We start from the raw sequence: 16,000 nt of genomic DNA on the forward strand, positions 1-16,000 counted from the left end.
GAGGCAGAGGTTGCAGTGAGCCGAGATCACACCGCTTCACTTCAGCTTGGGCTGCAGAGTGAGACACCGTCTCAAAAAATAAATAAGAGTAAAAAATAAATCGACTCGAGGTATTTTTGCCAAGAAGACCTGGCAGTGTAATTTTGACTAGACAGACATGGATTAAGAAAAAATATGTATCTTCTTGGATTTCTTCTCTACCTACCAGGTATTTTTTCAAATTGGGTTGACCAGCTACAGCCTATTAATGGATTGTAAGATCCTAACCAGCATTTTATTTTATTTTATTTTATTTTTTATTTTAGTTTATTTTATTTTGGAGACAGAGTCTCACTCTGTCACCCAGGCTGGAGTGAAGTGTCATGATCTCGGCTCACCACAGCCTCCACCTCCCAGGTTCACGTGATTCTTGTGCCTCAGCTTCCCGAATAGCTGGGATCACAGGTATGTGCCACCACACCCAGCTTATTTTTTGTGTTTTGAGTAGAGATGGGGTTTTGCCCTGTTGCCCAGGCTGGTCTCTAACTCCTGAGCTCAGGCAGTCCTCCTGCCTCAGCCTTCCAAAGTACTAGGATTACAGGCGTGAGCCACCATGGGCGGCTCTAGCCAGCATTTTAAAAAAGAAATAGAATCAGAGTACATAGGATTATAGTAAAGATAATGTTTCATCGAAACTTATATCATTATACATATCTACATACAAACTGGAATGTGTGTACTGGGTCACTTTGTAAAAAGCATTTCTTGTTCTGAATGGCTGTTGAAAACCTAGTGGCATTTTAGAGCCGTTACGTAAACCATTCCTTTTCATCCCAGTTTTTCTGGTACCTTAGAGAGCACACTTGGACTGCCTGTGTGCTTAGTCAAAACCTACATTCTTATTGTCTGCCCTTCAAAATTCCCTTCTTTCCCTGGCTCGTTGAACTCATTTTTATTGAAAGGTTATTCCTTTCCCTTCTGATTATATGTAAAAATGTTTCCTCTACCCCTTTCAATTCCCTTGAAAAATGCATTTGGGAGAATTATTTTCACTACATAGTAATTTATTTGAATAGTCCATTTGTGACTGACTTAATGCCTGCCATGAGCTGAGCCCCAGGCTTTAGGCATTGAGGCTACCAAGTTGAAAAGGACAAAGTCCTTGACCTACAGGAGGTTCACAGTCCATGGAGAAGACGGTTAGGTCAATAGTTACCATGCAGCATAAAGTATTGTTTAACAAAAGATGCCAGCAGACTGAGAGTAGAGGAAAAACTACCTAATGCAGCACCAGGGACAGGGTGCTGAGGAGGGTTGTGTAAGCAGTGGGGAGCTTATAGGGGTTTCATGCAAGAAAGTAACCAGATGAGATTTGGGCTTTAGGAAGATGGCGGTTCTGGATAATGTGATGCTTACTCTAAAATGAGGAGAAACTAGGGACAGAGATATACAATATAGCATTTTCCAAAGAAAGTCAACCCTTGTAGTTAAACTGGATGGTGTATTGGAGACAAGGGAAGTGAGGAAACTAATAATAAAAATTGAGGTAGAATAAATATCTAAATTGAGATAGAATATATAGCATAGAATATCTAAATAACAGGCCTTATAACTCTTATGTCTGCATGTGTGCCTACACATTCAGTTACATTTTGTCCTCCAAGATTCCTGAGTAAAAAATTGAATGTAGAGATGATTTTATTAATACTTAGTTCAGTCCTACCCCCAGAACATCTACAGCTGTAGCCTTGAGTGTTTCTAGGGAGGGGTGGGGTAGGGAATAGTTATAAAGGACTATTAATTCCTATAGTGCCCCAGAGAGGATGATAAATATAAAATACCTTGCTTATCCTCATACTTTAAAAAATAAAAATTTAGTGTTATTGCTCACCCTATGAATATCAATGAGGTAAAGGGGTAAAATATTAAAAATATTTAAAAATTTTTTAAATGTATGTTATCCAGTCCAAAATCTCACATCTGTCACTGCCTCTGAACCCTCCCTTCTTTTTTTTTTAAATTGACACTGTATATACCTTAGATTTTGCATAGTCTTACCAAGGATGATGAAGTTAAAAACAAAAGTCAATTTGGTAGGGGGAAAAGCCATAGAAGTAGTTTGTCAGAGATGTCTGTTTTGTGAGGCTATTACATTTCCAGAGAGCAGATGGAGGCATTGACCTGTTGTGCTTAGTGATCCTTGCTCTGACTTCCGGCTCTCCAAGTAACTTTCTGACCATATTTTGGCATCCTGGGTACATTTGTCTGTAGGGTAAAAATATGTTAAAGAATGAACATGAGAATCTTCTTCATAGTTTATATTTTTTATTGTAATTTAATAAATTTGACAATCTACTGAAAATGAAAAATTAGGAGATATATAAGCTTTAAAGTGCTTCTATGATATTTAGGAGATCTACGGGATATTAAGCCTTAAGATACAGAAAGCTAGCAAACTATGACTTCATGCTCAGTAAATTCCCTCTGAAACACCTATTTTTCCCCCAGTTTCGATTATTAATTCGTGATTTTTTAACCTTAATTCTGCTCTTTCAGTGAACATGGTTAAGAACATGGTAAACTTAGCTATTACAAAGGGATTGCATGCCTTTTGTTGTAGATCAGTACCTCCATACACTTGAACAAATACCATGTTGCCATTAGCAATGGTGAGTCACTGAGGCTGGGACTTTTATAGGGGTGAAGAGATACAGCCTGGTTTCAACCCCTTGCCATTCTCTATGATTCTGATCTCATAGAGATCAGAAAGTGGATAATTTAACCCCAATTTTGAGAATTGCTTCTTCTGTATCTAGGTTCTGTCTACATCCAAATTCAGATAACTTGGATTTCAACCACCTGGAAATCCCATATTTAACTTCATTTCTCACTTTCCTGTATTCACTTTTGCCTACCCTTTCACTGCTTCTCCTAATCCAGTTCTGTGGAAAGAAAAGTTTGTTCAGGGGTTTTAAAGTACACCTATGGCTTTCTAAAGAGTGGAAAAATAAAATTTCCACACCCCATCCCAACCTTCTCCATTATGTGTACACAACTTTGTCATACCCCTTGGAATATCCTTATAATAGTCAGGTGTGGAGGATACACAGATGTGAAATAGCCAAGAGCAGATAAATTTCTCATTGTAGAGCAGGGACTTGTCAGCAGATTTTTTCAGGCCCTCCTGACTAATACTTTCTGTGCTTAAAGGAGAAGAAGTGAGAAAATTAGGGGACAGAATTTCAGATTATTGTCTGGCAAAAAATATAACTGTTATGCCTTGAAGAGGGGTGAGGAAGCATTTTTATGTTTTATTTAAAGAGTCAAGCCATAGTAATTTACAACTCTTGACTATAGTCAGCTCTCTAAAGCTTGCTTTCCCCTTCTGTTTTCCTGGGACTCCCTGTTTCTGCTATTAAGATTAGCCCCTATCTAAACATCATTCACTGTGGCTGTTGATCTTTTTTGTCAAGAAGAATGTATTTTGGTCATCAGTGATACTGCCTTTGCCCATCAAGCAGTTATTGGTAGTTAGAGAGTAAACACCTCAATTCGTCACTCCCAAATTCTAGACTCTCAGACTTGTCACTTCACCTCCATGCCACATCTCTTCTCCACTTGATCTTTTACCCTAAGATAACATAAGCTTTGCCCACCCACCAGTATTAACCACAGGAATGCTTTCCATCAGGAATTAGATGTCGTATTATTGATTTGGTAGGCAAGTTCAGGTACGTCTAACTTGTGGTGTAGATAAATATCATTGAGTAAATCATTAAAGATGGGATTATGAAACAACAATCATTCTTAAACTGTAGCTTTTAAAGGGTTTATGAATATTATCTTATCCTTTTACCACACCCTTAACAATTAGACATGGAACTGAAGATAGGAAGACAGTGGTCAAGGTCATGCACACCGTTTCTCACCAAGGAGATAAACTGAAAACTAGTTCAAGTATTGGAAATCCAGTTTTTTCTTTTCCTTTATGAGAAGTGGGAGTACTTCCTCCCATTACCAATCCCTAGGATCTCACTGTGCTTTAGTGGCGGTTTTCAGGTATTTCTGATTAACGAATAATTCACTTGACTATTACAGAGAGTCCTCTTAGTGAGCAGAAGCAGCATGAACTAGCATGAGCTCAAGTCATTTCAACATCTGTTATGAATTACTGTTCTTATAAAGACCTTATTTAGTCAGATGTGAAGGACATCATATGATACAGACTATAATCTGCACCGAACTAAAACAGTGCTTCCTGGACCTTAGGCCAAGTTGAGGAAATGGTTTGCAGGACAGAAAATCACCTCTTTCTGGTTTCCCTACTAGCTGCCCAACAATATTCTAAGTTAATGCAAATGCTATATTTAGGGTCTGTTACAAATCTAAGGTCTTGGAAAAATTGAATAACTAGAAGCAAAAGTAAAGACAAGCTGTTTAAAAGAGGAAAAACTGGCTAACACCTATTTTTTAACATAAAAAATAGTAATAGAATTAAATATCAGGAAGTCAAGATTTATTTTTAAAATATTCAAATGATAAAGTGAAATTCATCTAAACTTAGGTGCTATTGGCTGGGTGCGGTGGCTCACACCCGTAATCCCAGCACTTTGGGAAGCCGAGGCTGGTGGATCACCAGGTCAGAAGCTCAAGACCAGCCTGGCCAACATGGTGAAACCCCATCGCTACATCGCTAGTAAAAATGCAAAAATTAGCTGGGTGTGGTGGCACATGCCTAATCCCAGCTTCTTAGGGGGCTGAGGCCCGAGAATTACTTGAACCCAGGAGGCAGTAGTTGCCGTGAGCCGAGATTGCACCACTGTACTCCAGCCTGGGCGACAGAGGGAGACTCTATCTCAAAATAAAATAATAAAATAAATACTTACGTGCTATTGAGAAAAATTCTAGGGAAAAAAGTAGGAAGCTGGATAACTTTGAGGCACAGCCAAAACTGATTTTATTGCTATATTGTAAAGTTAGCTGTTATGACAGGGCTTTTTAATGACACCTGGACAAAGGTTACTATTAATGTGAAGGCCCCTCAGATCGAAGGGAAGCTATTAGTGGGTTCATCATGCCTATGTGTCTAGTTGCCTACCTACATCTCAGATTCAGAATCATGTAAATCTCCTAATACATATAGTACAGAGCTCTTCAGAAACATACACACCCTAACAACCACCAGCCACTACCTTTGTTACCTTTATTCCTTTCTGAGTAAATGGTGCTGCCCAGGATGAAAACTCAGGAAGCATCCTAGATCTAGATGTCCCTTTTTCCTCTCCTCTTTTTTTGCTAGGAGAAAACAGGAAAACATGAAACATGATCCCTACCTGCGCTCAAGTAGCTTACATCTGCTTGGGAAGCTAAGACAAAAACAAGACAAAGTCAATACAAGATAAAAATTATAGGATAAATATTCAAGACCCTGGCTAGGCGCAGTGGCCCACACCTAGCACTTTGGAAGGCCGAGGTGGGTGGATCACCTGAGGTCAGGAGTTCGAGACCAGCCTGACCAACTTGGCAAAACCCTGTCTCTACTAAAAATACAAATATTAGCCAGATGTGGTCATGGGCGCCTGTAATCCCAGCTACTTCAGAGACTGAGCCAGGAGAGTTGCTTGAACCCGGGAGGTGGAGGTTGCAGTGAGCCAAGATCATGCCATTGCACTCCAGCCTAGGCAACAAGAGCGAAACTCCTTGTGTGTGTATATGTATATACCCACACACACAAGGCCCCAGATAATTGAGTTTTACTGAGCACAGTGGCTTAGGATTTTCAGGAAATAATGCAATCAAACCAGGTGGGGTGGTTTTGAGCTGGCCAGTGACAGGCTGACAAGAATACCCTGATACCTGCTCTTATACATTGTCCCTTATCCTTTTTATGAGGAAAACATACAAATGGTCTTTTTTGTTGATGCCATTTTCTCTGGAGGTTGCCATTTGCAGTTCTGTGGAAAGAAAAGTTTATTCTTTTCATTGCCCTGAGCTTCCACAAACTACTGCTCTAAGTGTCTCTTAAGGTTGCTGTAGCCTGTGTCAGTCTCTCTGATGCTACTGTTTTTTAGTATCCATATGCTGTATTACATTGTTCCAGGTTAGAGTTCAGTGGATCCTGAACATGTTTCTTTAGCATGCCTTAGTGGTGGCATTGAAGGCGCCACTGCCTCTTGCCGTAAGATTGTGAAGTACATTCCTACCTACCTGTGGCTGTCTAATGGGGACTAGCTTGAGCCATACGGCCGCAGTTGTTGCTTCAGGGCTGGCTGCACGGCCCTTTGGAAGAGCTTCCATTAGTTAAAGGTAATGAAGATAGTGGGGTGCTATTAAGTTATTGAAACATGGGACAGCAGCAGATTAGAGTCTCACAATCATAAAGGAAGTTAGAGAGTACCTGTGGACTAAATTATTACTCATTTATTCTGTGTGAGCATCACTTTAGAGGAAAGTGCTTCTTCAGCTTTCTTCATAGCACTCTGTCTTCTTACTGCATGCATACCTCAATGTCATTCATCCCCAGGCATCTCGTTAATTCCAAGTACTAAAGCTTGCTTCCAGAACCCAGCTATAAGCATGAAGCAGTACCTAGAAAATTTTTGCAAAGAGGTAATGATTGTGCTTCTTGCATTAGGAAGAACCGTTTTTTTCTTCAGTATTTTACAATTAGATGCCATATTTCTTTACCCTCTTCACAGACCTTTGTCAACCTTTTTTTGTGTATTGCTAAAATGCACTTGGAGTATGTTCTTTGATGCATTGAAAAGGCATCCCACTTATTTATAGTCACCTACCTTGGAAACTTCAGGAACATATCCAAGAACCAGGAACTAAGGAATAAAGGCTTCTGAGCAGCAGAAGTTGTGGTTAGAAAATTCATGTACTTACCCCTAAAACTGTTCCTCAAGCTTTCATTCAGAGCCTATTTATTTTTACTTAAAGTACCATTCTGGCACTTGGGATATGGCTTCTCAGCTAGTGAGTAAAATTCTTTCCTAAAGTTAGAAGTAGGACTGCTAAGATCAGCCACTGTTTGGAAGCCAATAAGAAAGAAGATTTAATACAATACAGGCCACCACTGTGGCTTTTTAGGAAGTCAGACTTAATTGAGTCGCCCCCCAAACTATTAATCTAATTCAATTTAGTATAATAAAAATAATAGCCAAACTTCAGTAGTAGTCCATATGGTAATGATCCCAAGTATCAGGAAGAATAAATTATGTTCGAAGATGATATAATTTTTTAAGACTTCCGTCAGAAAAAATTTGAATCTTTAAATATTTGCTTTAAAATGTTTGGTACTTGAAGGTTAAACTTTATCCAGAAAATGTGCTGCTTTTAGGTTATAAGAAAGCATTAATGCATGTTCTTGATCTCCAAGTTTGTTTGTTTGTTTGTTTTTTGATGTGGGATCTCACTCTGTCACTCAGGCTGTAGTGCAGTGGCATGATCATAGCTCCCTGCAGCCTCGACCCCCTTGGCTCAAGCGATCCTCCTACCTTAAGTCTCCCAGGTAGCTGGGACTGCAGGCTCATGTTAGCAAGCCCAGCTAGCCCAGTGGTTTTTACTGAAGCACTTTTAATTTGATTCACTGACAGTAATAGTAGCTGATATTTGTATAAACTTTGTAGGTTTTTCCTTGGAGAATTTCCAAGTGGTAGATGGGGCAGGTACTCTACTAAGACCCGAAGTGGTTAAGTGTTTTGGACAAGGTCACGTAACTAGTAAGCAGCAGGACTACCTACTGGTTCTCCACCTCCTCACTCGTACTGTACCGGTGCTGTTGCTTTCATCTGATAGACATAGCGACAAAGGTCCTCCTAAAGGGGTCCAGGGGTCCTTCAGCAGGGACTTCCTCCTGCCTGCTCCATGAACAGAAAAGTCTGCAGCTGTATGAGGAGTCTGTTGAGCTCCCTTGTACATCTCATTGAGTCAGAGAGTTGGAAATGTCCTAACAGTCAACTCATCCAAGGGTGTCACTGATGTCTTGCCTGTTCCAAAAGAAGAAGATAGTATTTGCCATTCTTGCAAAGCAGGAGGAGCTTATTCCATATGTTGCCTTTTTGAAACTTTTACTAAGTCTGCTTTACAAATAGAAAAGTACTCAGTAGGTTTTTTCTAGCTGCTTTTGTCTTTTCTTTCCTTTGGTACATTTTGTCCCCATCGCCAGCATGTACTTCAGAGTTCACCGTACTTGTGTACCTTTTGTAATACTTCTATAATAATCTTTTTTCCTAGTGTATTCACAATTCAGTTATCATTGGAAAGTTTGAGGTAGGCATTTTCTAAGACATTTCTAGTCTTTCAAATCCATGGTCTAATGTAGGCCCTTTCAGAAACCCATGGCACTACTGACTAAAACTGCTTTCTTGCTAGTTGTGCAAACAAAAACACAGTGTAACCTTTTCTCTGGTAAAGCAGTTTAGGTTAAGCAACAGATTTGACTAATTTCTTGGTTTTGTATTTAGACATGTTCAGCAACCTTTTCACCACTTGATCTTAAAGATCTCCCTAAGTCCTGAACAGAAACTGAAATTGTCTGAGCACCTGCCCTTTTGTGCTTTGTGCTTTGTGTTTTATGTATGTTATCTAATATCTCACAACAATCCTTTGAGATACTGACATTCAGTCCCAACTTACAGATGAGGAAACCAAGGTTCAGAGAGATGAAGTAACTTGCCTAAGATCCTGTAGATAGTAAATGTCAGAGCCATAGGTGGAATCTCGGATCTCCATATTCCACAGCCTGTGCTCTTTTCCTCTGTGACCCCATTGCTCAGAAGCCAGTGGAGGGTGGGAAGGTAGGAGGTGACGTGGGTTGTCTAGGGTCAGCCTTCCTGTAAAGGTGTCTCATGACTGAGACAGAAAAAGACTGAAGAAAAGAATTAGCCAGAAGATATTATCAAACATCTGTCTACACATTTAAGCTGCCTCTGTGCATTGCCATATTTCATGGCAAGTCACATAATAATCTCCTGAGGAATTATAATCCATACAGAGAGAGAGGAAATTTGAGAAATTATATAAAACTCCAGGAAATTGGAGCATACCTACTGCATGGGTTCAGTACAACCCAGACATCCAGAAGCACAAAGCAGCTAGTGAAAGGCCTGGCTGTCTAAGCAGGTATTGCCTGTGGCATGTCTTGAGTCTAGCATCACCCTTTCACACAGTCCCCACTGTCTGCACTAAGCTCTAAAGATTTGTCCTGGGTGACTTACTTAAATGGTGGAAAGGGGTTTTTAACATAGAATGATTTCTTGTGGATGATTGTAAAAGGTGTATTGAAGGTCTTAGAGAATGTAGCAAGTGGGCCTTGAGTAAAGATACAATACTACTTGCAGTGACAGGCCTGTACAGTTTAGTGTGGCTTCATAGCTGTCTCCTCACTTAAGAGACTGTGAATTGAGACTTTATTCAAGGAAAGTACAGTTTACTGTACAGTTTAGTGTGGCTTCATAGCTATTCCTCACTTAAGAGACTGTGAATTGGGACTTGCTTGTCATCTCACCTTTTAAAGTATGTGAAGTTATTGATTTCTATTCCTTTATGCTCCTAGGAAAGGGTAGAAGGATTCCCGCATTAGCATGACCAATTGGTCATGCCGAGAAACTATGTTAAAACTGTAAGTTCTCGGCTGAGTGCGGTGGCTCATGCCTGTAATCCTAGCACTTTGGGAGGTCGAGGCGGGCAGATTGCCTGAGCTCAGGAGTTCGAGACCAGTCTGGGCCACATGGTGAAACCCTGTCTCTACTAAAATACAAAAAATTAGCCGGGCGTGGCGGCATGTGCCTGTAGTCCCAGCTACTGGGGAGGCTGAGGTAGGAGAATTGCTTGAACCCGGGAGGCAGAGGTTGCAGTGCGCTAAGATCGCACTACTGCCTTCCAGCCTGGGCCACAGAGCAAGACTCTGTCTCCATAAAAAATAAAAAAAATAAAAACTAAAAAAAACTGTAAGTTCTGTAAGTACTTCTAACCCAAGATTTGTACTGTAGTGCACCTCAATTCTTGTCAGTGTTGTGAACTTATAAACCAATGATTATTTAACAGGAATACCCAGACCTAAAATAAAGTAAAGTATATGTTGACCAACTAGAGTTAATAGTGTGGTCAAAATTTTAGTTTTTTGGAAAAAAAAATGTATTTGCGGCATTTCTTCTCTTTAAAATAAAAATGATTTTTGAGGGATTACTTTTTAAACTGTGAAGATTACTTTTAAAGTACTTTTAAAGCATGACAATTTGAGACTATAACAGGCTGACCTTATAATTAGGTAAATAATTCATATTTATTGAATCAAAAGTATATGAACAGACTTAGAAGCAGTTTTGGCCAAAGTACCCACTCTTTTTATAATACAGATAGCCAAGCAAGGTGGCTCACACCTGTAATCCCAGCACTTTGGGAGGCTGAGGCAGGAGGATCTCTTTAGGTCAAGAGTTCAAGATCAGCCTGGCCAACATAGCGAGATCTTGTATCTACAAAAAATTAAATAAATAAATAATGAAATGAATAACATTGGGTGAATTTTATAATGTAAAAATGGTTCTTTGGTAAATGACCATACTAATTCCTTCTTTCTCTTTCTCTGTCTAGGGAGAACTCAACAGAGGCAAAAGCAGTAGATTCTAACAATCAGTCGAAGTCCCCACTGGAGAAGTTTATGGTCAAACTGTGTACTCATCATCAAAAGCAATTCATTCGTGTTCTGAACGACCTGTACACTGAATCTCAACCAGGCACTGAGGACCTGCAGCCTTCTGATTCTGGAGCAATGGATGTATCCACTTGCAATGCTGGCTGTGCCCAGCTCAGCACCAAACATAAAGAAAAAGATGCTCTGTGTCTTGATATGAAGTCTTCTGCTTCTGTAGATTTGTTCGTAGACTCGTCAGACTCTCACAGCCCTTTACACTTGACGGAACAGACCCCGAAGGAGCCTCCTCCTGAGATAAACCCTGTAGATGGAAGAGAGAATGCCTTGACTGTTGTCCAGAAAGATTCCTCTGAACTTCCAACCACTAAACCGAATTCTATTAATAGCAGTTCAGTGGATAGTTTCACTCCGGGATACCTCACTGCATCTAATTCTTCCTCAGTGAACTTCCACCACATCCCTAAAAACTTGGAGGGGCAAACCACTGGACAGGAGCAAGACACAAATGTGAACATATGTGAGGATGGTAAAGACCATATGCAGAGTTCAGCTTTAGTAGAAAGTCTAATTACCGTAAAAATGGCAGCTGAGAATAGTGAGGAGGGCAATACCTGTATTATTCCTCAAAGAAATTCGTTCAGGGCTTTATCAGAAGAGGCTTGGGACTCAGGGTTTATGGGGAACTCATCTAGAACTGCTGACAAAGAGAATACTTTACAGTGTCCAAAAACACCTATGCGCCAGGACTTAGAGGCAAATGAACAAGATGCAAGGCCAAAGCAAGAGAACCATCTTCACTCGCTGGGAAGAAATAAGGTGGGTTACCATTTACATCCCAGTGATAAGGGCCAATTTGATCATTCCAAAGATGGTTGGTTAGGCCCTGGCCCTATGCCAACTGTACACAAAGCAGCAAATGGACACTCAAGAACCAAGATGATATCAACCTCTATTAAGACAGCTCGGAAAAGTAAAAGGGCATCAGGGCTGAGGATAAATGATTATGATAACCAGTGTGATGTTGTTTATATCAGTCAACCAATAACAGAATGCCACTTTGAGAATCAAAAATCAATATTATCTTCTCGGAAAACAGCCAGAAAGAGTACTCGGGGATACTTTTTCAATGGTGACTGTTGTGAACTGCCAACTGTTCGTACACTGGCCAGAAATTTACACTCCCAGGAAAAAGCAAGCTGCTCAGCACTGGCATCAGAGGCAGTTTTCACTCCTAAGCAGACCCTTACAATTTCAGCCCCTAGACATACAGTAGATGTACAGCTTCCCAGAGAAGACAACCCTGAAGAACCTAGCAAGGAAATAACCTCTCACGAGGAAGGAGGTGGAGACGTTTCACCTGGAAAAGAACCTCAAGAGCCTGAGGTTTGCCCCACAAAGATGAAGCCGAGTCTGAGCAGCTCCCCCAGGTCAGAGGAAACGACAGCCTCCAGCCTGGGGTGGCCTCTCCCCGCTCACCTTCCTGAAGAGGACCTGCCAGAAGGTGGCCCCACAGTCTCAGCTCCCACAGCAAGTGGGATGTCTTCTGAACACGACCAACCACCACTTGCACTGTTGGATACGGAGGAGATGAGTGTACCCCAGGACTGTCACCTGCTTCCCTCCACTGAAAGCTTTTCTGGGGGAGGCAGTGAAGATGTCATTTCTAGGCCTCATTCTCCTCCTGAAACAGTCAGTAGAGAAGAAAGTCCTCAGTGCTCAGAAAATCAGAGTTCCCCAGTGGACTTGGAGCCCCCCGTGAGTCTGGGAAAGGCTGAGGACGACCAAAGCATCAGTGCTGAGGTTGAGTCTGGAGACACCCAGGAGCTAGATGTCAACCCACTCTTGAAGGAAAGCAGGACTTTTACTGATGAAAACCCCAGTGGAACTGAGGAAAGTGAGGTAGCAGGTGGTACAGGAAAATTAGAGGGAGAGGATGATGATGTAAAATGCCTGTCAGAAAAAGACACGTGTGATCCAAGCATTGACTCACTCGAAGAGAATTTAGACAAGAAGAAAAAAGGTAAAAAATTTCCTGAGGCCTCTGATAGGTGCCTAAGAAGTCAACTTTTGGATTCTTCCTCTGCTGACAGATGCCTAAGAAATCAAAGTTCAAATTCTTCCTCAGCTTGTCTTGAAATCAAAGTTCCTAAAAATCCTAGTGCAAAACGTTCAAAAAAAGAAGGGCACCCTGGTGGGACAACACCTGAGGGCCTTCCACCTGACAGTTTCCACACGGAAGCTCTGGAGGACACAGAAAAGCCAAGTGTCAGTGAACACTCCCCTGAGAAAGAGGCCGAGCAGGAGGGCGAAGGAGGGGGGATCATCACCAGGCAGACTTTGAAAAACATGCTGGTCAAAGAAGTCAAGGAGTTAGGAGGAGAGATTTTCCCCAGCAGAGACCCCATAACCACAGCTGGACAGCCACTGCCTGGGGAGAGATTGGAAATCTATGTTCAGTCTAAAATGGATGAGAAGAATGCTCATATCCCCTCAGAAAGTATTCCTTGTAAGAGGGACCCAGAACAGGCAAAAGAAGAGCCAGAGCATATTCCCACACAGCATGTGGAGAAGGCTGTAAATGAGGTAGACAACGAAAACACCCAGCAGAAAGATGATGACAGTGATGCCCCATGCAGCTCTCTTGGGTTGTCAAGTAGTGGAAGTGGTGATGCTGCTAGGCCACCAAAATCGGTGCCAAGGCCTAAAAGATTGACCTCTTCAACCTACAACCTAAGACACACTCATTCTCTGGGCTCCTTGGATGCTTCAAAAGTGACTTCAGAGAAGGAAGCTGCACAAGTAAGCCCCACAATGCCAAAGGAAAATGGAGCTTCAGAGAGTGGAGACCCCCTAGATGAGGATGATGTTGACACCGTGGTAGATGAACAGCCAAAGTTTATGGAATGGTGTGCTGAGGAGGAGAACCAAGAGCTCATTGCCAACTTCAATGCCCAGTACATGAAAGTTCAGAAGGGCTGGATCCAGTTGGAGAAAGAAGGACAGCCAACACCAAGAGCAAGGAACAAATCAGATAAACTGAAAGAGATTTGGAAAAGCAAGAAAAGGTCACGGAAATGTAGGGGTTCATTGGAGGGTCAGAAGTTTTCTCCTGTTCAGATGCTTTTTATGACAAACTTTAAATTATCTAATGTTTGTAAATGGTTCTTAGAGACAACTGAAACCCGGTCTCTAGTCATTGTGAAGAAGCTCAATACTCGCCTTCCAGGAGACGTTCCCCCTGTCAAGCATCCTCTTCAGAAATACTCTCCTTCCAGCCTATATCCCAGTTCACTACAGGCTGAGCGCTTGAAAAAGCACTTGAAGAAATTTCCTGGAGCTACCCCTGCTAGGAATAATTGGAAAACGCAGAAGCTCTGGGCTAAATTTCGAGAGAATCCTGATCAAGTGGAACCAGAGGATGGCAGTGATGTCAGCCCCAGCCCTAATTCTGAAGACAGCATAGAGGAAGTCAAGGAAGATAAAAACAGTCATCCTCCAGCAAACCTGCCCACTCCAGCCAGTACCCGGATTCTTAGAAAATATTCCAATATTCGAGGAAAACTCAGAGCCCAGCAACGTTTGATCAAGAATGAGAAAATGGAATGCCCAGATGGTCTGGCTGTGGAAAGTAAGCCAAGTCGTAAGAGCGTATGCATCAACCCTCTGATGTCCCCCAAGCTTGCCCTGCAAGTGGATGTAGATGGGTTTCCTGTTAAGCCCAAGAGTACTGAAGGAATGAAGGGACGGAAAGGGAAGCAGGTGTCTGAAATCTTGCCTAAAGCCGAAGTTCAGAGTAAACGCAAGAGAACAGAAGGCAGCAGCCCTCCAGATGGTAAGAACAAGGGGCCTGCGGTGAAAGCCAGCAAAGAAAAGCATGCCGATGGAGTCACCAAAACCCCTGCTGCCAAGAGGCCAGCTGCAAGGGACAGAAGCAGCCAACCCCCCAAAAAGACATCTTTGAAAGAGAATAAAGTGAAGATCCCTAAAAAGTCCGCTGGGAAGAGCTGCCCTCCCTCCAGGAAAGAAAAAGAGAATACAAACAAAAGGCCTTCCCAGTCTATTGCCTCGGAAACACTGACGAAACCTGCAAAACAGAAGGGGGCCAGTGAATCCTCTTCAAGGCCTCAGAAAGCCACGAATAGGAAGCAGAGTAGTGGAAAGACTCGGGCCAGACCCTCAGCGAAAACCCCAGAGAGCAGTGCAGCTCAGAGAAAGCGAAAGCTGAAGGCAAGGCTGGACTCTTCACATGGCAAACGGAGGCGGCTGGATGCAAAGTGATTGGAAAGATGGTAGCCAAGAGTAAAACTGTTCTATAGAAGTAACCTTTTATTTTGCATTAACTAAATCTGCTTTTATAAGCTTATCAAGCCTTTCAAATTTACAGTTAATGGAGAACACCGTAGTTTGAGATGTCCGAAAATGCATCTCACATGGAGAAGGGAACTTGCAGAGTCCTTCTCTGAGGCTAAGGGAAGTTATATATTATATTCTGGTTGTTCCTTGGGTTTTAAACTTGGAACCAAGCAGTTTTCGTTTTTAAAAGTACAGTGCCTTATTTATCCTTTTTGTTTTTAAATTTACAAAAGCTAAAAAGCTGATCTATGTGATTAAAGGCTTGTATTTTATACTTGATGCACAAGCACTTGTACTGTAGCCGAGAAGACCACCATCATGCACATAAAAGGAGCTTTTCAGCAGCCACCCTGCAGCATCTGCCCACGAACAGATGCCCCTCTTTGCAAACCCCAGCAGTGAACTTCCCTCTCTGTCTTGTTTGTTTGTTTAGATGATGTTTGAAAGCTAAACCAAATCATTTTTATGGTATGCAGAGGATTTATAATTATAAAAGATTACTATTTCTGTTACCCCCTTTTTAAAAAGATCATGTTCATTGTTGGTCCCTCCTCTCACCTTTGATGTTTTGTCATTTGAGAGCATGTATTCTAAATTTTGTGCCCATGGGACAAGAGATATGTCACAAGTGTTAATTTTGTTTATAACCTCTAAAACATCATTTGCATCCCCAAACTGTATTGCTAATTCTCACCATCTTCTTCATTTCTGGTCTTGCTAGCACTCCTGCAAGGCTTCCATCCTACTTTGGGAGGGAAAAGTCTAGGATTTTTTTTTTTCCATCTTGTAGCTGTAATTTGATGATTAGAATGAAAATGACTCTTCTTATTTTCTTTCTTACCGAGAGTACTTCCATATTCAAAGAAAGCCAAACTTATTATTTCCAGTAATAGAAAGGTTTAAGAATGTGTATGTCCATGTGTGTTTGGGTGCATTTGCATGTGGTTATCAGCCACACATGTCTCCCAATCCCAATTTTACAGTAAAATTCTTTCTTCCCCATGCAATGTG

General features: G+C 41.5%; 1 protein-coding gene across 2 annotated transcripts in view; it reads left to right on the forward strand.

The window, feature by feature from the left end:
* Window positions 1–16,000, forward strand: part of LOC105554042 (ligand-dependent corepressor) — a 167,208-nt gene extending 151,208 nt beyond the window's left edge. For both annotated transcript variants that reach the window (XM_012000283.1, XM_012000288.1), the window contains one exon: window positions 10,576–16,000. In XM_012000283.1, coding sequence (XP_011855673.1) covers window positions 10,576–14,914 — 4,339 coding nt within the window. In that variant the 3' untranslated portion in view covers window positions 14,915–16,000. The remainder of the gene's footprint in view (window positions 1–10,575) is intronic.

Source organism: Mandrillus leucophaeus, unplaced genomic scaffold (assembly GCF_000951045.1).
Source record: "Mandrillus leucophaeus isolate KB7577 unplaced genomic scaffold, Mleu.le_1.0 Scaffold117, whole genome shotgun sequence".
In the NCBI taxonomy this organism is placed as follows: Eukaryota; Metazoa; Chordata; class Mammalia; order Primates; family Cercopithecidae; genus Mandrillus; species Mandrillus leucophaeus.